The 23,271-nt window shown below is 43.3% G+C and overlaps 1 protein-coding gene across 1 annotated transcript in view; it reads left to right on the plus strand.

Moving 5' to 3' along the window:
• Positions 1–22,538, plus strand: part of LOC112989755 (D-threitol dehydrogenase-like) — a 29,704-nt gene extending 7,166 nt beyond the window's left edge. The window contains exons 3-9 of the mRNA XM_064518562.1: positions 1,352–1,588; positions 3,051–3,128; positions 4,801–5,014; positions 11,130–11,338; positions 11,847–11,919; positions 15,998–16,115; positions 21,737–22,538. Coding sequence (XP_064374632.1) covers positions 1,352–1,588; positions 3,051–3,128; positions 4,801–5,014; positions 11,130–11,338; positions 11,847–11,919; positions 15,998–16,115; positions 21,737–21,932 — 1,125 coding nt within the window. The 3' untranslated portion in view covers positions 21,933–22,538. The remainder of the gene's footprint in view (positions 1–1,351; positions 1,589–3,050; positions 3,129–4,800; positions 5,015–11,129; positions 11,339–11,846; positions 11,920–15,997; positions 16,116–21,736) is intronic.
• Positions 22,539–23,271: the final 733 nt, after the last annotated feature.

Consider the following 23,271-nt stretch of genomic DNA (forward strand, 5'->3'; position numbering starts at 1 on the left):
TGAATGCAGAGCTTGTGTGCTGTCATCTGTAGTTAAGCATGTTTGTGCAAGCACTCAGGCAGGCTTAATTTCCTAACCACTAGCAAGCTCACAGTGATGCCAGTTTTCACAATAGAGCAGAACTTGAACTCCCCTCTCCTCCCTCCTCTTAAAGACATGCTCCCTGCTTCAGAAAGGCTTCTGAAATCTCTGTTTGGGAGGCATGAACCTCACTCTTGAAAACAAATTATTTTTTCATATTCTGCTGCCATTTGTTACTGATACTTTCTCTCACACATCTCAGGGGATCGCTCATCACTCATTGTGCAAAATGTCTCCAAACACAAAAGGGAAATCTGGACACAAGAAGTGTTGTTAAAAGTTGTGGTAGAAACAGTGAGTTCTGGAAAATGTAATTGTTTCTCTTTTCACTCGAAATGCCAAGACTTTAAAGCATTTATGCTTGCCTGAGATAGGTGGATGAACTGTTGTTTCATTGAAACACACACAGATGCAGTTAAATAGTCCCAGATGGAATCTGAAATATTCCATAGCAGCCTCTTGGGCAGCGAGTGCATTAACTGCCACAGGAGAAGGCTGTAAAGGCTCCCATCTGGTCATCCATCAACACTTTTATACATTATCATCAGCAGCCTGCTTGGAGGGAAGGTGTGCCACATTTCTGAAAATCCAATTAGATGATAGCAGCCAGTTCTCTTTTATCCTCTCTGTTGCTGAGCCATCCAAAGCATTTTTTTAGATTAAAGAAACATCATTTTCTTTCACAGGAGCTGTGCTGCTTTATCTCTATCGTGACCTGTTCTTTTATGTGCTTTATAATTCTATTATTAATTGGGATTTCAACCATTCTCCCGCTACTGAAGCGGGACTCACTAGTGTGCAATTCCCAGGATCAGCCTTATGCCTCTTTTTCCTAGAGACTGATGCAACAATTGCCACTCTTGAATTTGTTGATAGTTACTCTTTTCAAAAGAGAGAGCTTCTTGCAGCAGTTCAGCTGCTGCAGAATTGGATGCGTGTCCTCCCCCTTACCTTGATGATTCAGTTCCCTTTGGCTCTAGATGCGCAGGTGTCTCCTCTGTGCCTCTGAACACCAATTGGGGTGGATGATCCTCTTTTACACCTGTGATGATCTTTGAGAGACTTGGAGGTTTGGGCAAGAGCATTGCTGAAGAACTCTTCCTAAAGCACAGCAGACTCCCAAGATCTCAAGAAGTAATTCTAGCAACCTCACTTTAAAAAAATGGGGTTCCTTCTGACTTGATTTTTTGTAAAAAGGACAGTTTAATGGCCAAGACATTCAAATTACAGGTAAGTAATTAATATTTTCTCCAACATCTTTTTTTTCCAGGCATTACATGCTGAGGATGAGCACTTTGATATAGTTTTTATTGATGCTGATCAAAGGAACGCTGTTAACTACTACAGCTTTGTCATGGATAACCACTTGCTGCGAATGGATGGAGTGATCTGTGTAGAGAATACACTCATGAAAGGACAAGTCTACCTGGAGAACACATCTGATGAAAATGTACTGGCTATCAGAAAATTAAATACAGTGATTAATTCAGATCCTCGTGTTCAGCAGGTTAGTGCAATGCAATTGGTTAAGGTGCCAGTGGTACTCTAAGTATCTACGGATTTTGCAAAGTACCCTTTAAAATGTTTCTTTTGTTGGTGCCATTATCCAGGGGACCTAAAATGAAATAAAATATTATTATAATTCACCTTACTTGAGCTCTAAGTATGACTTCCTATATTCAGAAAAGGTCCCTAATTTCCATCTACACCATCTGCAATGTTAAAGGCAAGGTAAAAGTACAGCACTGAGGAAGGAATAATCAGCTTTACGGTACAAACGAGGAAGAGATGCTCTGCTTTAAAGGCTCTGGAGGTTGTAGGGCATCTCCAAGAGCATATGAGTCAATGAGTCTACTCTATCAGGAGAAAAAGTTCTTGTGATAGGATGTGTATATATATTGTTTTAGAGATAACACCAGACAAATACCTGCCAGGGCTTTAAATGCAGGCATAGCTGATCCTGCCCTGGGGCAGAAGGCATCAGCCTGCAGTTCTCGCCTTCATGCTTCCTCTTTGGGCCTCCAGCCCATGGTTTCACCTGGTGTGGTGGAGGGACGGCAAGGACAGCCAGAGGCCGCAGCCCCTGCTCACGCTCTAGAGCTGTCAGGCTTTCCCACGGGGGACTGCTGACGTCTGTCACCTCCCTTTCCCATGCTTTCTCTTGCCAAAACTCCCCGAAGCATGGGGGTGCGAGGCTCATGCCCAGAAGATTTTTGTATGTGCCTCATAGGGTCAAGGACCTTTTCCTTTCCAGCTTGCATGGCCTCTAGGGGTGCCTCCTGCGAGTCTGTGTTTATTCTACGTGTAACCAATACAATTATAAGCTAAAGTATCAGGAACAGCATCTTTTATCTGTAGAAGAGGGAAGGACTCATGACATAACTTTCTGTGGCCTGAATCTTACCGTTAGGCACTTAACACATGCAAATAGTATGGTTTTTTTTCAAATCTAATTTTGAATTAGTTTGATAGTGGTGTCGAATCCCCAACACTGGGTGCAGCTTTCACTATAGCGTGACAATGGCATCATAGAAGGGAGGTGATACAACCCACTGAAATTCACAGGCAGGTGCAGGAAAAATGTTCTAGCACATGCTGAAGAAGACAGAAGTGTTGCTATTATTGTTTGCTAAGCTCCAAGAATGAGACCAGAATATCTTCATGACAGCATTAGCCAGACAGTGGAAACCCAATGCACCAGAAATCCTAGAAGCTGGCACTTATTTAGAAAACCGAGAGACAAAATTGCATTTTTCCTGGCATTAGTGGGAGCAGTGAGTTTGAAATAGGAATGTGAGCAAATATAGATGTCTGACATTTTGGGGTTGGAAGGAATTTCAGCTAAAGAATAGGAGTGAGAGAAAAACTACCATGGTCTAAGGAAGGACTCCACTTAGCATCCATGGAATTTGGATGGGCCACCAAGTAAATATCAGTTGAAGAGCTGTGTGTATGCATTATGTTTGCAGGTTATTTTACCTGTGCAAAGTGGACTGAGCATCATTCGAAGGAGCCCTGCACCTCCAGATGCAGTGATTGAATCAAAGGTCTGTATTTCCCGTCTGTGAGCGCTTCTAAAATATTGACTCTGCTGAGGACAGTGAAAAAAACTGATTCCTTGGCTTGGTGGGGAGGGCCCAAACTCACCCTCTCTTGTGGTGTGGTCTGATGCAGCACGTACTTACCAGCTTCAGATTGACACAAATTAGCCTCATTAGTCCAGGCTAATAAATACTGACTCCTTGCAAAGCCTTTGGACCAGATTTTGCTGGTGCTGTGCTAATCCAGCTGCACTAAGTTTGTGGAGCCAGCTGGCACGGTGCTAGCTGGGGATCTCTGCCTGGTGCTCTCCGGGATCTCCTGTTTCAGGGTAGTGCAGTTGACAGAATCCGGGTCCGTCTGCACCAAGCCAAAATGATCTTTTCAAAGTAATGCTGCTTTTGTCCAAAGTCAGCACATGGTGCCCTTCTGTTCTTGCTGAGCTGAATATTGCCATATCCAGAGAGGCTGCTGCAGCAATTGCTTATCAGTGCTAACATTGGAAAAATGCTTTCATTATCATGAATACTTTCTTTTGCTTGCTCTGGGCAGCTTTATGGTAGAGGTATATAATATACTGTTTCTCTCCTTACAGATGAGACCACACAGTTGAGAGAAAGACAAGCTGAGCTTGGGAAATAGAGTACAGGGTTACAGACTAGCCACAGAAAGCACCAAACTTCTCTGGATAGCTTTATCTTTTTAAAAATGTATATTTTGGCCTTACCTAAGCAGTGGAAGCCAAATTCTTAAACAGTGGAAGTCCCTGCTTATGTCAGCATGTAAGAGTCAATAGCTTGGTTGCTGTGGGTATAGTCTACCCAAGGCCTTAGATTTCACCTGTCATGGGGAAAGGTGGTGCTTTTATCTCTTTTGATAGGAACTCTGTTTCCTGTGATGCACCTGCACCAGCCAGAGGGAAATTCCTGCATGGAAATTTAATGGTCCAAGTCTGTAAAGCCAGACCCAAACTTTTTGAGTGTTTGGCTGTTTCTGAGTGCTCCCAAAGCTGCACCCACTGGTAATTCCTGGCATTTCAAAACCAATATTCTAGACATCTTGTATTTTCCATTTTGATTTCAGTCAGGGGGAAATGATGTATGGCAGCTGATCAGATGACAGCTTGGTTTAAGTTATTGGCTGATATCTTTATTTGTGCACCAGCCTTGTGAAGATATTTTGATTGCACTCTGCTCGAGCCAAATCCTGCCTTTGGAAACTTGTTCTTAGCCTCCGTGTCTTCCTGGAGCCAGCCGAACCTGAGGGCAGGATTTGGCCTGGGGGGTGAAATAGCTGATTGTTTCTAAATTGTTCAGGATATGAAAGACTGTATCGGTCATTTCTTGAGAGGACATACCTGGCCTGTGTCCCAGAGCAGTCAGTGGAAGCTAGGTCAGGAGTACCTTCCCCTACTCTCATTTAAGTGGAGTAGTCAGTGACTGTCCCCAAATTGTAGCCATTCTGCTCCACTGCCTTCCACATTACACCCGTTGAGACTAATTTGTGGAGATAAGGGTGCTTTTCAGCCTGAATTAATCTTGTCTTTTGCATTAAATAATGGGTCAAGAAGACATGGCTCTCTGTGCATGCCACCCCCTCTTCCTCATAGGCAGAACCCTTAACAGGTATTGCATTATTGAGATTTGCATCTTAGTCTATATATATATGTTTTTGTTTTAGAAAGTGGTGAAGGATGATGTCTTCTGGGGTTATAACAGGCGTCGCATCCTCGATCGGCTGCGGCTGGATGGGAAGGTGGCCTACGTAACAGGTGGAGGTCAAGGAATTGGAAGAGCCTTTGCACATGCATTGGGGGAAGCTGGTGCTAAAGTAGTCGTCGTGGATCTGGTCCTTGCAAAGGCAGAAGCGGTCGCATATGAGCTGAGCCTTAAAGGTAAGCAATGCATTTATCTGCAGGTTGCTGCTGTGCACGAATCCGTGATAAGTGCTGTAACTGTTTGGCTGCTTTCCTTGTTCAAAGCTCGATCCTTTCTCCTTGCTGTAATTATCTTTCAGCAAGGCCTGATGGAGAATAAGTCAGAGCAAAGGATTTCCAAATAGCAAATATATGCGGTGATCACAGAGCTTCTTCTGCCCAGGCTGGATGTCAGTGTTGCCTCAGCAAACAGTCACTGATACTGCATCATCTGCTTGTGTTACGTAGCATATGGACTCAACCAGAGAGGCAAATCAATCCAAATAAAATTCCTTGCGAATTCCTTGCCATGACTGACAGGGATGGAAGAGGGCCATCTCTTGTAAATACGTCCTGTATAACCCACATCAGAGAGATGGAAAAAGAGGTGTCCCTCAGAGCAGACCATGCAGCAGCCAGGGCGCCTGAGACTTCTTGCCACAGTAACTTACCACTGCCAGTTCTGGTGGGGGAGAACCAGTGAAGGTCCCTGCTCTAGATCCTAAAGGAGCTACCATTTTATGGGGAGGGTTCCTCAGCCTTTCTGGGAATCAGGAGCATTTAAACACTGTGCCCCCGAACTGAGGCAGAGAAAGTCATTTTTGAAAACCTTCCCCTTAGCTCTTTCAAGCATGCATGCAAGGTCAGATATAGGAACAAAATACTAATAGACAAAATGAAAATCCCAGATAAGAGGTAAAATCCTCTACAAGCCACTTCAATTTTAGCAGTAAAAACACAAAATGTCACATAAAATTGAATTTCCCCCTAGAGTCATGCTAAACTGCAACTGTAAAGGGAAAAAAGAAAACTGGAAATATAATTTTAATGAGGAAAGAGAGGAAGTGTTACTCATTTTATAATTCCTCTTGTGAGATTACAAGCAACCCTTCTTCTAAGTGAGATACTTTGTTGCCACTAAAGACAGATCTTTATCCAGGAAGTTTTCAAGCTCCCATTTGGATGCAGACACCAGTATTTGTGTCCACCATGGCTTCAGAAAGGGATCGTTCATGACGGGGGGAGTAGTGATCTGCTGGTTCAAACCTGGAGTTTCCACCCTGCCTTAGCCAGGGTAAAACTTCTCCTGCTAAACTGAAACATGCTCACGAGAGGCGTGTTTGTGCTATTGGAAGCCATGTTCTCCAGCCAAGCCATCCCCTGCAGACTTGTTTCTATTGCCTCAATCGATTTCCAGGCTAAGGGGTGAGGAATGGGTCACTTCTGGTTTTGATACCATCCTGAGCCTCCCCAGAGAACACTGGAGAAGAAAAAAAAAAAAGTCCCAGACTGTACAATCCCAGCTCCAGTAAACACTGAGACACTTTACACTGAATATTAGTCTAATCAGTTAAAGTTTTGATTGCTGGGCTGATCCCCAATAACGACCAAGAACAGAGAGTCTCCAGCTCTTATTGCAAATTCTTGAGTCATCTAGTTCCTCCTTCCCTGAAGCTTTTCATTTTTTTTATGCACTGAAGCCACATGGTCTCGGCACACAATAGCTGTGCCCTACAAGTTAACTTGCCTTTTGGACATTTTTTCAGTTAGATCCTGCATATCAAGTAGAGCTGTTCAGAAAGAAATGGGATACTTGAAAGAGCCATGAGACATTGGATGCTGGCAGTCTATCAGAAAGCTAACTTAACTTCTCTCCAGGGCATTTTCCGTAGGAGTTTGATCATCCATTTTTCAATGGATGTCCTATATCTCTGCTTCTTTGCTGATGGGCTGCAAACCCTGAGAAGGTGGGGGGAGGTTACAAAATGCAGTCAGAAGGGTCATGAGGCATTGCAAATATTATTGCAGTCTAAAGCAAAGAAAATCTCACTTCTCAGTCTTTCCACATCTTTATCCTTCAAGGTCAAATATTCTTTGTCAGCCTGACCAGTGCAGCTGGTCGGGGCACATCTATTCCATCTCATGACAAGTTTTTTTGAGGCTTCAAATTTATTGTCATTCCTCATTGGAACAAAACCCAAACTTTGTAATGCTTTTGTGAAAGGGAATTATAGCCAAACGCCCATTTTTTGGAAAGGATCTGTAAAGGTCAGGTTTTCAATCCCTTTCTCTTCAGAGGTAACCAGAGTGTCTAGCTTGGACCTCAGAAGCTTTCCCTTGAAAACTTTTGTTGAAGTCAATATGTTTCCATGAATATTTTGGCTTCAAAGTAGTAATGTAGTCTGTTGGAAATACATTTTGATGAAAAGGCTCAGCTAGCTTCACTCTAGAAAAATTCACGAGTAAATTAAAGCAATCGTTGTGTTATTAATACATATTTTTCCACCTATAGTAGGTACAAAGGAGCTGCGATTTTTTCCCCCTCTTTGGTTGTGGATCTCTTACTCAAAGTTGGAAACACAGTGCTCCAAATCATTCCCATACTGATACTTTTTTCAAAACATTTTAGGTAGCTTTCTTAAACCCACTTTGCTTCCTATACCAAAGAGCCCTTTATTGTCCTTTGAGATAGTGCCATCATTTCATGATGAGTTCTAAAGATCAGAAACCCTGTGATCTCCGTTTTATCTTTGTTAGACAGCTCGGGGATATCTCCCTTGACCACACGGGTCTTTGTTTTTAGAATCCTAAGTGAATAATACCTTTTTCAACAGCTGCTAATAAATCCTGACAGAAGAACCAAAAATGATGAAACATAACCAAAAAATCCTAAGGGTTACCTTCCACTACATGTCCCCCTTTGTCTTCAGGGGGAGTTACTGCCTTTACCTGGAGGGGAGAATTAGTCCGGTGGGATTTTTAAAATGAGCATTTTCACTGTAAACTATGCATGCCTTCCCCACAAGGTCACCTGAGATCTTCTTGTCTACGTGCCATTTATTAATTTATATTGAGGGGCCATTCAGAGAACCATGCCCAGAGAGGGACCCCATGGCGGGGGGCTGCGCACACGTCTGCTGCAGAAGGGCAGACCCGGCAGATGGGTTCCTCTCCTGCATGAAGCTACCGGGCCCCTCTCCTGCCCCTTTTTCTTCCCAAACTGCTTCCATGAGCATTGCAAAACTGCCCTGAAGGCTGAAAAGGTGCACTGGATACTGCCACGTGTGTAGCAGTGGGGCGTTACCTTGGGTTTGTTACTGCTGATTGGCACTACAGTTTTAAAGCTATTTTTCCAAAGTTTGTATTTCTTTTTAACATATGGTCTGGGAGGGGGGACTGTGGAGAGGTAGAGACTTTTTTTCCCCTCTCTTTCAGAGTGCAGGGATATCAGTTGAATTGATTAAGGTCAAGTGTGCGGCTCTGTTTTTGAAGAGAGAGTGCCGTCACTGTTTCTTTGCTAGATACTCACACGTAGCACCTTTTGTCTTGTTTTCATGAACTATTGCATAAGATGAAGCCACAAATGGGGTGAGAGTTGGAGGGCAGGTGAAGAGCCTCATTCAGTTACCATTAGTTACAAGCTTGCACCATTTTCTCTGTAAACTGAATAAGAAAAATTGCAGCAGCTCCCTGTGCATTACATGTCTTGATAACAATTAGGAGGAGCAACCAGGGCTGTCTGGCTTTTCTTATTGTTCCAGAATATTTTTAACATAGCCTGTGATAAAATAAGAGGCCTTGCTTTGCAGCAGAATGTGCATTCGTTTTTATAGGTTGCTGCGTTGTTCTTCTGCCCTTTTCTCTGCCATGGGAAGCACGGAAGCACCTATGTAGCTGAAGGCCAGAAGGGACCATTAGCTCCTGCGGCCTGGCGTGGGCAGCACACCAGACCAGCAGCACCTTGTGTCCTACGTTCTGATGTGCTCCTGGTGGCACTGGAGATCAAGAGGAGCTTCTCCATCTGGAAGCCTCTTTCCTGTCATTTTCTCCAAGTATCACTGGGCTTTTATTGTTCTGCATTGCTTCCACGGAAGCCTCCATCTCAAAAGCTTCAGTTTGGGAGACATTCTCCTCCTAAGAAAGGTTCCAGGCTATTTTTTCCTTTTTTTTTCCCCCCCTCTCTTTAATTAGAATAACCTGAAAGAGGGCTAAATAGAGAATAAATTTGCAATTTAAATAGAAGTCCAAAATCTTAAATTGCTCTGAGTACCAAAACTGAGTAAGTCTTTAGACTTCCAGCTGGTGGTGGAATTGCTTCAGTTCCTGTCGATTCCTAAATGCTGGCAGACTCCACATTAGCTTACCCACAGGAGTGACATCTGGAATGAAGCAAGAGCTGAGCACCACCTGAACGGCCAGTCCTATGACGTATTTAAGAGAATGAAATGGGACCCTGTGCAGATAATCCCTCACCTTGCACAAGGAGACATCGCTGCTCCCCACATGTGTGGTTGTGGATGGGATAGCAGCACCCATAGTCATTTGGAAATAAGTTTCTCAGCTTTCTCACGAGGTCTGCGGCATAGTTCAGGAGTTCAAAAGCACCTCGAATGCTGATGTATGGGTATGGTATCGATCAGGCAGCCGTGTGTGTCCATGAGCAGCCAGCCCTATTTATATGGTGAACCAGCCGTTCCTCTCTCCCTGTAAGTCTAGAGACTTACAAGACTTCACCGTGTTGGCCTGTCCAACTCCTGCCAGTAACTCCTGAACTTTCAGGTAACTCCACGCAGCTCTGAAGGAGAGGAAAACTTTCACAGGTATTTAGCTCCTGCTAGTTAAGCGAAAATAGGCAGCTGCATAAGGAAAAGAGACCCGGCCAATGCTCTTAATAGACCTGGGGAGGAGATGATGTGACCACAGAGCCTGCAGCAGAGCTTGCACCTGCAAGCTGCGTGGGAACCCACCCCTACGGCCCCAAGCCCTGGAAACCAGAGTCCCTTCTTGGAGCTCTGTGTGGCACTGGGCCTTGGAGCAGCATGGCTCTAGCTGGCGGCGCACGTCCTTGCCTTGAAAACATAGTTCTGCTTGGAAAACACAGCTTGCTTCCTGACAGGCTATATATATTTTTAAGTTGTTGACCAATTCCTTCTTTGTTAGTAAAGCAGCAAACATGAAATGGAGAACCCGTGTTACAGCCCTTCTCACAACATCCAGCCTTTCCCCAGCCCAGTGGTCTGGAATAAGCTTGCTTTATCAGCTAGAACTTCCCACTGTTTGCCTGTAGGCTGCTGGTCTGTGAAGTAAGCCTAACAGCTGCCTGCCTTCCTCTGAATTAAGACCCGGTTTACCGGAGCACTTACTTGTGTAGCTTGGTTTGACTTTCTGGATGTGGATAATCCCATTGGCTTCAGATGCCTTGGTAGGCTGCTTATTTTATTTACTAATAAGGGTATTTAAAGCTGATTTTGATTATAAACTAAATCAGGCGATTTACAAATCAGCATTGGGATTCTGACACCACATGAGCAAAAGTCAAAGTCTGGATTTTTCTGGCGGGGGGGAGAAATAGCAACTTTTGCATATTTTGGTTCCAGTAAGTCTTTTTGCTTCTGTATGTTTGCATTATTCTGGCAGTGTGCTTTCCAGGAACTAAGACTGTGAGCACCATCCTTGTGAACCTTCAGGTCTTCCTGGTTAGCTCCTAGCTAAAACTGGCTTGGTTTTGTCCGACGCTCAAAGCCATACAGATGCTGTAGTTCACGCAGAGAGCATTTTTTGGACAAACTGGTTTGATTTCTGCAGTATTGACAGGGGAGTTAGCACAGAAACATCTGCACTTGAGCAAATGCAAGAATCCTTTCCTTTATCTGGTTTTTGAGCTGATACCAGCCATCTGCAAGTGATAGTCTTTACGGTCCTCAGCGCCCGGCCAACCGCTGGAATTACTCGCCGTAGCTGGGAAGCTGCAGTTGAATCTTTGGACAGAAGATGGTGCAGTGTTCAAAGCTTCGTCCTCGTGCACTGTCAAACTCCGCTTTCAGGTGCTGGTCTTATGTTAGCCTCCAACAGGCAAACCTCACACCAGTTAGTAACTTTTAAAAAAAGAAAAGAAAAGAAAAGTATTAGAACAAGAAACACACAATTTGCTACTGTTTGTGGAGCTGTGAATTAAGGTGACATAAATAAATATATATGCATATATATATAAATGTGTATATGTATGTGAATCAATAAAGAATTATAAAATAGATCATGATTTCTTTTCTCTGTGAATTCCTGTACTCACTTCATCAATCTTATTTTAATGCAGGCATTAAAAGCATTGCCCTTGCAGCAGATGTAAGCAAACCTGAGGATGTGCAGAGGGTTGTAGATACGATCGTAGCTCGCTGGGGCACAATCCACATCGCGTGCAACAACGCGGGAATCAATATGAATTCTGCAAGCGAAGATACTTCACTAGAGGAATGGGACAAAACTTTCAATGTTAATTTACGAGGATTATTTTTGTGCTGCCAAGTAAGTGTGAAATTTGTTTCTGCAGACAGGCAACCATTTTCTAAGCATTTACCAACATTTAATAATATTTTGTTACTAATGATCACAATAAAATTGATCCTAGTTTTGGTGGAGTTAAGGAGAGGTTAGCTCTTTGTCAACTACAGATTTTGCTCAATATTTTCAAAAGTAACTGGTAAATATTGGCTGCCCAAACTCAGACATTCAGGAATGGCCTGATTTTTAAAGGATGGATATTCAGTGCTTCTTGTGAAGCAGAAATCTTTAGGGGGCCATTCCCAACATTAGCATTTTTTGAAAAATATTTCTAACCACAAAGAAGGACTGAAATGGCAACGGGATTTTTTCCTGCATCAGCCATTTTTATACCAAGTTTTTATATCAAGTACTTAAAAAAAATGTGTTCGCACATAAACTCTTCTGAAAAGTGAAGACTAATTTATTACCATGTCATTATTAGCACAATCACAAAAAGGGTCACTGGTCTTTCCTTTAATTTCTGTCACAGGCTGCAGGCCGCATTATGCTGAATCAAGGATATGGGAAGATAATTAACACAGCATCTATGGCAAGTTTAATAGGTGAGTGATGAGAGCTAACAGTTGTGCTTCAGAATCCATATTTTAATTACTACCGATGCCATTTGAATCAATTAAACCTGTATTGGGAAGGAGTAAATCACTGCCATTTTGTATTAGAGGAAATGTACTACAAAATTTTTATTGATATCATTTTTCAACATTTATCCGTCCTCTATGTTTTAGAGCACTTACTACTTTTTATAGAATAGGTGGAGTCACCTCGGCGGCGTCTGTGGCCCTGACCGCCTGGGCGACGTGTTGGTGCGCTTTCTCTTAATTTTGGGCAAACGCGCTCCGTGGCGGGAAGCTCTGCCCTTGCGATGTTTACGAGCCGCCCAAAAGCTTCGGCGCTGGTCTTTGCCCCGGTGCCCGCGGTTATATTTCAGCATCGCTGCCCGCAGGTGTCTCCGCCGACGCTGCTGAATCAGCAGTGTCGTCGAAAGCGCCAATAAACCATTGCAGCATATGGAACGAAATCCCTGCTGCTGAGCTAATCTGGAAGGCAGTTACGTGCTGGTGAACTGAGGCCCATGTAACAAAAATTGATCAATTACACAAATTAAGCATAGCCCTTTAGGAATTTATTTTATTGGTCTGGACATCTGTTGCAGTATTGTCCAAATCCAAAAATCAAATGGTGCCTTGGGTTGCCAAGTTAGGCAAGAAAATCTAGTAGCTATAAAAGTACAACTGAAAACCCCTGTATTAATATCATGTCCATCTGCTGAATGTTACATAAATATGCGGTCTTTTATTTTCCTTGGGAATAACATTTATTTTTACTGTGCCCAGTTTGACATTCTATGACATTCTGTGCAGTTTATTACCCAGTAACTTTAAATGTTTCTTCAAAAAATGCATTTATAATGTTGTTGTTAATCTTTTTTCAAGTGTCTTTACCAGCTGTTTCACTTATGGTTAAACCCGGGCGCCATCCCTCCGCCCGGCTTTGCAGAATTACAGAATTGCCCAAACAAAAATAACTTGAGAAAAGAACGTGAAGCTTTCAACTTCACGTGCCTGGTGCTGTGCTCTGCGCAGCGGGGCTCTGCTCCGGGCCACGCCATAATAATACGGGGAAATTTATGAGGAGGTATTCTGTGCTGGAGAAAGCTACGGGGCGCTGGAAATTTGCCCCAGCTGAGCGCCTGCTGCTCACGGCCCCGGGGAGGAGAGGCATTTCCCGAGCATCCCCACGGGCTTGGACCGGGTTTGGTCCCTCCGTCACGCTGCTGCCTGGGCAGCATCCCCCGTGGTGGCACGTGGGCAGGGACACCACGAGGAGCACCAAAATGTCACCGAAAGTTAACGCCCTTGGCGGGGTCAGGCCGGGAGCTAGCACAGGCGGGGACGCGTTTACCTTCTGAACCTGTTTCAAACTTGGCATGGGAAAACTCTAGTAGTTATAAAACTACAACTGCAAACCACGATGTTCATATCATGTCCATCTGCTGAATGTTAAATAAATATGTTGGTTGGTTGGTTATTTAAGTATGTTGGCCAACTGGCATAGCATGAAATGTTTCTAGAAATAGTTAGGGGATATTTTTTTTTTTTTTTGTAGGTTGAGTCCTTCCTGAGAGATGCAGGAAAATGAGGAGACTCTTAGCAGGATAGGGAGATTTGTTTGTGATTTCTCAGATACGCTGCTCCGAATCAGCTTTAATTAATTGAAGATAAGCTGCATGTATTTTGCATATGTGCATTTTGATTCTGATATTTGGCTGGAATTATTCCAGACATACGCTACAGCAGCGGAGACGAGACGGCTGCTGCTCTGCGCGATTTGTACAGGTGTAACTCGGATCTGTAATTTTTACAGTGAATATCTTTAGCCGTAAGTGGTCTGCTCTCCTATATCTGTGTGCACCTCTCATTAACATTACATGGCTGCTTCAAGGTCAGGCTAGGAGCCTTATGCACCGAACAGGGTAGCAAAAACATAGTGTCAGGTGTTTAAAATGTAATGCAGCTGATGGCAGCATTTTTATCTGCTCTCCTCCCATCTTCTCTCTGTAGTGGAAGTGAGTGTCCTCCCTTTCCAGAACCCTTACAGATTCCTTTATTTTTTGTAACACTTGTGGAGACATGGCTCTACTCAGAAGCTCTGGTCTCTTTTTCTGCAAATTTGGAGGATTTTTCTCATCCATGAGAGCGCAGCTGGAAGGACGCTGTGGCCAGGGAGGAGGACGCGGCTCTGGGTGCTCAGCAGCAACGGACTCCCCAGCTCCGGTGCTTCCTAACACCCTCCAGCTCGTTCTTGAGCCTTTACGGGGCCATGTGTCTCAGAAGGGGGACATTTCATCTTCAGAGTTACCTTGCTTGACCATCTCTATGAAGACCAAAGCACTTGCATGGAGGGGCTCTTGCAAACGCTGCCTGAGCATCCACCCCAAATCGGAAAGCTGGCTCTGATAGCTTGCAATGACTTGCTGCTTTCACCCACACGTGCTAGAAGGGCAAGGACGGTGCCAAAACTCTTATTCTCTTAGCAAATGCCAAATGATTTATCACAGACAGACATGTTTGGAAAGTTTCGCAAAGAACTGCTTTTGGGAGGTTACGGGGTTAACTACCGAAGTTGTAGGTAACTTGGAGCCGATGCATAGCAATTAATCAAGAAATTACGTTCCCCTCCTTTTTGAGAGCCCACACGGAGTGCTGCATCTGTGGGGTGACAGACACGCACAAAGGGCAAAACAGTTTTGCCGGTAGAAATGAGGATCATCGGGTCTTGAACAAAAAAGCAGTGCCAAGGAAAGGCTGGCGGAGGGTCCACGGCGTGAAGTGCTCCTTTTGCAGCAGGCGAAAGGTCTTCCTGTTCTGGTGACACCTTCAGCACACGCCGAGAAAAAGAAATACTAGTTGTGCCCCCAGTCCTGCATGCTCTTTGAATGTACTCGCGAACATCTACGTGCAAGGCAAAGGTCCTTACTGGCGCGCTCAGCCACGCACAGGAAGGCTCTTCGCTCTTGGGCTTTTGGCTACCTCGATGACATTGCTGGTTGTTGCTTTCCACTTTTCACCCTTTCTAATGGCACACTAGAAAGCAAGTGTTTTAGGTAATAAAAAGTATAAAATAAAAATCTATTCCTGTGGTGTGCTGGGGTAACATGGGTAGCGGTGATCTGGACCAGCTTACCAGCAGAAATTCAGATGGATTTAATGCCAATTGCCATTTCCGCTTACATGCTATCTCTTACCAGCATGCTGTGGGTTTTGCCTGCCACACCTTGCACAAACGATTCGCGTGCTTTTAGGGTACAGCGTGACCTAACAGTTTGCACCCACTGGGGACGAGTCCCCAGGTGGCTTCCCGGGAAGGCTGCAGGGACGTGAGCACGGTGGAGGGCAGAGCCCCGAGCGCACGGCGCCGGCGCGAGCAAAGTCCCTCACTTTCCTGCGTGACTGACGCGTGACAGCCCTGAGACATCCGCGAAAGCTGCAGATGCTGGAAGTGGTGGGTGTTCCGAATCCTTGGGACACACGTTTGCTCACATCCACACAAACGCTGCGGAGATAATGGGATGTGTTTGCTTCAGACTGTGGCTAATTTAAAAATAAAGCAGGATAATTTGTTCCAGGGAGCTATATATAATATAATATGTTATATAAAATCTGTTATGCATGCATATTATATTCTATTACATTATATTATATTAGCATTATAATATACATAAGTGTCATATATAAATGTGCATATATTATGTGTAGAATATACGCATGTATACAGACATATACGTTTATTTATCTTGTAAAAAAATATTTGCCTGTGTGTGTTTAATGCATTAGTTTTGGCTTTTCCCAAATCTAGAGCTTTTTAATTTATTTTTTCTTTTTTTTCCTCCATTTTCTTTTCAGCTGTTCAGTTGCTGGGGCAAAAATATTAGATGGGAAAATACAGATCTAGAGTTTTGCGATGTGCTGGGTGGCTAAATTCTTGTTTTTTCCTGCCGAGTATCAGGGTAAATGCCAAAAATCTCATCTTAATAGGGGGACTGACCATGTCGTGCTTAAGCTTCCAGGCACATATTCATTTGCAGAGATAAATAACTCTCTATTTCTGAATCCCTCCTAGTTCCGCACCCACAGAAGCAGTTAGCGTACAACGCCTCCAAAGCCGGGGTCGTAAAATTAACACAGACGTTAGGAACCGAATGGATTGACAGAGGAGTAAAAGTCAACTGCATTTCCCCGTAAGTAAAACGCAGTCTCCTTTTGAAAGTACAAAGAAAATGAAATGTTCTAAAAAGCTCAAATGAACAGTATCTTGGAAAATAAAGTTTCTAATTAGCAGGTGGATTGCATCCCTTTTTACGTTGTCTTTTCCTTAACAAAGGTTTAAATACTTAGAACTGAGTCTGCTCTGTTGCTGTGTATACTCAGGGATTTAAGAAGAGGTTTTAGCATTTGATAATAGGTTTTCCAATAACGTGAAGGGTAGTTTTTAGCATTTCTCTTCCAGATGAAATATTTCCTTAGTCTGTCCAAGCCTTCTGCGGTTAAAGAAAAGGCTTTTGACACTTAATAGACAATACTTCTTTCCCCTTTTTACTTGAGACAAATATATAGGCACTTTAAAAGCCACATTGTACTGCTGTAATTGAGATACTGTTCAGCTCTGACAATCACAGGAGACCAGGTGTAATTTTGTAAATATATATATATATTTGTTACAAATTACATTTTCCTTATTTTTGGAGACTTAAAGCTGTACGTTTTATTTTGTGGTATCAATTCACAAAGCAAAGTTTTTTGCCACATACACTGTTTCTCTCCCCGTTTCTCTCTCACATGCACAACACAGTCATTTTATTAAACAATTAACAGCGCATGGCAGTGCTGAGCAGAAGCCCAGGTGGACGGTGCTAATTGGAAGCGGTCAGATTCTGTAAACGGCTGAAGTCAATCAGAGTAAGCAAAAAGAGCAGGATTTTAACCTAGGAGTTGAACTGTAATAATGAAGGTATAATGTACAGCAAATTAGGAAAAACAAATTACATATTTTAATCCACAAAATGGAACAAAAAAAAAAAAAAGAAAAATCACAAAGCTCAACGGCAAGTGCCTGTTTTTGCTGTCGGTCTGCTCTCCGCTTCCTCGTGCTAGCCGTCTTCCTTATGATTATTTATTGCTAATTATAACAGTGACTCCCGCCTCTGCTCTATGTGATCCACAGGTTCCTTAAGCAGCATCTTACTTCTTAATAGGATTTTCCCAATGCTAACGCTAACAGCGCCGCAATAGCGTTCTCACAAGTGGGGCTGGTGAATTCACCCCGGCTTTTAGGAGCCCGGGGAATTGGAGGGAATTAGTGAAGGTCAGCAGGACCGGGCAGGAGCTGTGCCTGGAAGCATACCAGTGATCTCTACTAACAGGGATGGGATAGCAGTGCTGCATTCGCAGCAGTCATGGTTAGAAGGCACTTAGGTGAGAAATTACTCATTTTTAGGGGTTTAAATGAATTTTAAAAATATCCAATGAATTATCAAAACTCATTGTTCTGTATAAATTATAAACATATATTTGAAGAAGTTACGTTTTTGGAGTCAGAGCATGGAGAAAAGATACTCGTGCTTCTCTTTTCCTACTTTTTAAGCCAAAATGGGTTGCATTTTAATCGTCCTTGCCTGTCTCAAACTCCAGCTCTGAGCTCAAAATCCTGTCATAGGCGGTGGGATTTTTGTGCGTGGAGGAATAGCCGGAAAGGGCGCACAGAGGACGAATGGTTTTGCTGTTTTCAAGGGCACCTGTTCTCGCGATGGCGCTTCTGACTGATGCAGCTGGGACATGGAGCGAGGGGCTGTGGAAACCAGGCAGCTTTTTCCTCCCGTCAGTTCAAAGCTTTGGCCGAGGACTGCCCAGGGAGCTCGGGGCAGGGTTTCAAAGCGAGGAGCCGTGCGGCGGTTTGCGCCGCTGCTTGTGCATTCTCCGGCGGCTCCGCACCAAAAGCACACGCCGCTTATTCCTTGCACCGATTAAATATTTACCCTGCCGCCTACGTGCGATGTGAACGTGCGTGTCGGTCTCACCCCGAATTAAACAAAAAAGTGCGGGTTTGGACCCACCCTCAGGACCCCACCAGGCCTTGAAGTCTTGCGTCATGTCGCTAGACCGGGCTTGTCCAGGCACAGGGGCTCGCTTGGGCTTAGTGCTTAAGGCCTGGCCACGGCCTTAGTGCGTCGGGGCGGCTGTGGCTGTCATCGGAGCACCTCGCAGGGTCAAAAAATGAGGGTTTGTCCCAAATGCACAAGTCCTTCTGAGCACAGGCCTTCAAACCAGCACGTAGCCATTTTATAACAGGAAGGGATTTTGGGGGGTATGGGGAGCACAGAAGTAGATACAGGGCATAATGGTAGCTAAGATTAGCCCTGGATAAGTAAAATACATCAATTTGCCCTTAAGTCCTTCGCTTTCCCCACACGCCGCTGCTTCGGTGCTTTATGGCACTCTCGGCGTACTTCTCTCTCCAGCTCCAGATACTCCAGTCTGGCCTCAGACATTATTTCACCATGCAAACCTTCTGGCCTTTTTTCCCTCTTCCTATCTGGTCACTTTTTATCAACTTAATTTTTTAATGAGTGCATAAAACTTATGCAGAGCGATGCATAAAAGTTACGAATGCGTAAAATGTTATGGCAGAGTCCTTAGCATGATTTATTGCATTTATGAAATTGAACCTGCAGGCTTCTCTCGCTGATCAGGTAAGCCTCGTGCTTTAGACAATTCTCCGATACAGCCCGGTTTTGGTTTTGGTTTAGCATTTTTCTGAGGGCGAAGTACTGTCCTGGCTCGGGGTTATTAATAACATGACACTTGCTAATGAGATTTCTTTCAACTCTCGGCTGGATCGCGGGCCACCGTTGCTGGCCACCTCTCCCGCTGTCCCCGTAACTGTGTCATGCAGCTGATACCGTGCAAAATAAAAAAGGTGGTGGAGCCTTCCCCGAGGGACGTGGGTGCACCTGAAGGTGTCCCAATTAAGCAACACTGCTATCCCCATTAAGCAGCAGTCGTTGCTGGCGAGTGTCTTTGGACTTAAATCTAATTCCTTGGGAGATGTCCCAATTAAGTGGATCTCTTGATTAAACACTTCCTGATTAAGTGGAGTGTACTTAACTCATTCAAATTAATAACTCATCTGAAAGAAATCAAGTTACACGCAGATGGAATCTTTTTTTGCTCTCATTTGGGGATTGAACGCACGTAACAATTCCAGTTAAGTATCTGGTAAGTGATATTTTTCCTAATGTGTCTCTCGAAGTGGAAATGTTTTAGGCAATTGTTTTTTTTTCCTAATGCCTCAAATTGTCCTGTGTATCAATAATGAAATATTGATGCTCGTATCTAATGTTAAGGAACCAGCAGTTTGATATTACATTGACATGCAACAGAAAGTACTGATAGGCTCAGCACTGCATACGAGATGAGGTAGGGAATTAATGCATTGGCAGTTGTCTTTGCTGGAACTGGTTAGAAGCCAACTAAAATCTGCCTAAAAGGGTTCGACAACACTAAATTGCCCAACTTGGCACCAAAGCTTTCCCAGAAGATGTGTAGTATCAATGACATGCCTAATATTTATAGTGCCATCAGTATGTGTGTTTGCAACTTTAAGTTTTGTGCTACATTTTTCTCCTCATTTGTATAACAAAAATTTGGGAGGAAATTTATTGTTATGCATCAAAATTTTTCCTACTTGAAGCAAAATTAAAGAAAGCTCCATCAAGAGATATAGTCCTGTGATTTATCGGTGACAGCGATTAGACCAAGGATAAGTTTTCCAAACAGATGAAAAAGAATCCTCTTTCTAGCAAAATCTGTATTATTTATACTTGCTATGCTGGAAGAACATGTGTCATATTTCCAATCCATGTTACCTCTTGGATTAAAGCATATATGTAAATTAAAAAGAGCATATTATGGGTCTTATTCTGACCTCTGATACTGTAAAGCCAGAATGATTCTGCCAATGATTTTGTAAGCATGGAGAAAGACAATGAAGAGAAGGGAGTCCAACGTGTTTCACTTCTGCTGCTCAAAGCATGTTTATCCCTGAAAATAAAAGAAAAAACAGTTCTCAAGGAGTTTGGTCGAGTGAGGAAGAGAGCGGGAGACTGTGCTTAGAGGAAACCAGTGAACTGTCTGCAGTCCTGTCCTGGAATGTGTTTGATTTTATTATATTGCCAGAGCTTAACCAAGCTGCATTGCTCAGTGTTCCTGAATTGCTCTGGTTTTTACTGAAGATTACAATAAAAAAATAAAGCTGATATTTAAATCCTGCCTAATTAGTGAAAACAGAGATGTTTGGGGGAAAGTCTGAATTAGTTCCACTTTGCACCAGAGTAAATAGAAGGTTTCAGACTCCATCTAAAACAAAAGGTAAATCTCATACCCAGAATCCAGTGTGTCTCAAAAAACGATTTCCTTGGAAGTACAAATTGGGATGCCGACGAAGTTTCAGAACAAAACGGGTATTTTTATACTTTGTTCATTTCATATTTATCACTAGCTTGTTTGCTAATTTTCATTTGCAAGAGGCAATTCTTCCAGCTAACTGGCTGCCTCAATGGGCCACTGATTTCTTTGAAGTGACAGTCTGTAAATATGCATAAAAAAGAGATGCAATTAGCGTGTGTGTGGTTCAGTGCAGCCTGATTTCATTGGCAAGTTTACCCACAGTGTTGATAAGCTACATTATCTAGAAAATTGGCCGCTGAAAAACAGCACCTCTGATTGCCAGCAAAGGTTCCAGATAACAGGGTGCTGAAGAGAAATATAATTGAGGTTGAATATGTTAACCAAGGTGTCACATGCTCCTTAGAAGCGCTAATTTATCAGCATGTTGGAATTTTTATTAACATTTGGAATGCATTTCTACCACACTAATGAAGTGGAATTGGCAGTTCAGGTTTTAGTTATTGTCATTTCTGAGAAGTTAAATGTAATTTCTCGTTAGACACAGTTATGTAAATATATTTGTTCAGGGGCTGAAAAAATCATACATTTCTCAAAATACAAATATGTTGTTAGGGAGGAGTATGACAAATCAGTCGCAGTTAAAGTCATAAAAGCCAGCCAAATGTTAGTCCTGTACGGAGCTTTCTGTAGCATCACTCATTTTTAGGGCACGTGAAGAAAATGAACTTAGCAGAGTTTCAATAAATGGGGTAGTCACTCATTAGTGTAAACCCAGCAAGACAGGTAAATGTGTTGTGATTTGTCAAGGTAGTCGTTTACGGGGAATTGCGCCTAGTGTGCTGCGCCTGTCTTTGCCTCCTCTTTTTTTGTGCAGAGGATCTAGGGCTGGGAAAGGTGCTGGCTTTTGTTTGCGCTGTTTTTTTGACATATGGAAAGTTGGGCTGTTTTCCGTGCTCGGCTGCGTGCAAACATGCTGCGTAACGTTATGCTGTGAAGCGCTGAAAGAAAAAATTGGGAAGAGGAAGAGGGTTCCCAAGCGCAGTGACAGGAGCGGTTCCAGTCGCTCTCGATTCCCGTGACGTGCTCGTTTCCGCAGGAAAAGGGAAATTGGGCATTACCTGAGTACAGCGGCACGTCTGTTAGCCAAGGACACAATATGTGGGTATTCACCTTAAAAGAAAACTTCTAAGTCTGTCCAGCAGTGGTGTAAGGCAACGAGAAAGAAAATCACTACCGGAGTTTGTAGTTCTGCTTTTAGTAGATGTAGAGGAGCTCCAACTTGGGGCTCTCCCCGAGTTATTTTGGGGTTTTCTTTCCTAATTAGCACTCCTTTAAGCACTGGCTTCCCTTCTGATGAAACCCAGCGATAAAATAACAGCGTGTGTGCTCTTTCTAGGGGGATCGTAGACACGCCGCTCATCCGGTCCAAGGACCTGGAGCCGCTGGTGCGGCGCTGGCTGGCGGACATCCCCGCTGGGCGCCTGGCCCAGGCCACCGACCTGCAGGCTGCCGTCGTCTACCTGGCCGCCGAAGCCTCCGACTACATGACGGGCCACAACCTGGTCATCGAGGGTGGGCAGAGCCTGTGGTGAGAGCCATCTCCACGCTTTTCTCCTCCGGGGCGTCTCTGAAACCTTTGAGGCTTTAGGGGGTAGGTAGGAAAAGCTCTCAGTCCCCAACCCGAATTGCTTTAGCTTCTCCCCAAAATGTCCGGCATTTCACGGCATGGCGACTTCTATCTGCCATATATATAAAAAGGTACCATTGCATAATTCACTTCATAAAGTATATAATAGAGTTTCTATGAGTTTCTATATACCAATTTGGGCCCATGTGGATAAACGGCCGGCTAATATGAAATGGTTGTTTTCTTCTTTCAGATGTTGCTTTGGAGACTCATATAAGGCAGAAAAAAAAAAAGGCAATCCTTCATTTAAAACATTTTGATGTTTTTCACTAGGCATTCAGATTTCTATTAAATTACTATTTAATGATATAAAGGCACATTTGCTGCAGTAAGATTTGGCTATTATTTAGTTTAATGGGGGGCATTTTAAAGCAATGAATATTAGCCGGTCTGCGTAGTGTATTGTTCTTAGGCTATTTTTTTAATTCAAGTTGTTTCAGTGACATCTGTGAGTGGTGAAAAACAGTTGAATGTAGTGTTAAAAAAAATAAATTAGTTCATTGCATTTGAACCTGAATGTTGCCATTTTATATTTACTGCTGCTCCGAGTTTTTGACAGTGTTTTTATACAAACACCCACGTAAATGCCCCTAAAAGAAAAGTACTGCATTTAACAGAGAATCATGTTTAGTAATTATAATGGCTCTAATTCAAAGCCCATTGAAATGAATGGGGACTACTCACATACTTTAAGTTAAATACATGTATAAGTGTTGGTACAACTGGGTCTTTGTTTTCAGGCAGATGCATAGGCAGATGCAAGCAAAAATCTTCTTTTATTTTTTTTTTTCCTCTGTAAAATTCTGAAGAGCATTCTCAGGTGCATATCAGGACCAACTCCGATGATCTCAGTACGATTACACCAGCTAAAGAGCTCATTTCAGCCATAGGGTTCATTGCTTATAGGCAGTAAAACGTGGCACAATAACAACACTGTTGATAACTCTGAATTTATACAGTCTTCCATCCTGAGGGCCCTTAAGCATAACCTAAAGAGAATTTACGGGAAGGAATCCACTTGCAAATCCTCAGGTCATTTGTTTTGCATTTGGCAGCTCTTTGTTACCATAACATAAATAATTGTGGATGAATGTCGTTACTTTGATTAAGTGCTACAAGTCCATGCATTGGCTAGCCATTATTGTGGTGAATTGCTATAATGGCTTCAGACTTGACATTCACCGCCACGTTGTAAGGTATGCATCTCACTGACGTACTATCATCGTTATCATGGATAAAGTGCA

The sequence above is a fragment of the Dromaius novaehollandiae genome, chromosome 12 (genome assembly GCF_036370855.1).
Source record: "Dromaius novaehollandiae isolate bDroNov1 chromosome 12, bDroNov1.hap1, whole genome shotgun sequence".
NCBI lineage: Eukaryota > Metazoa > Chordata > Aves > Casuariiformes > Dromaiidae > Dromaius > Dromaius novaehollandiae.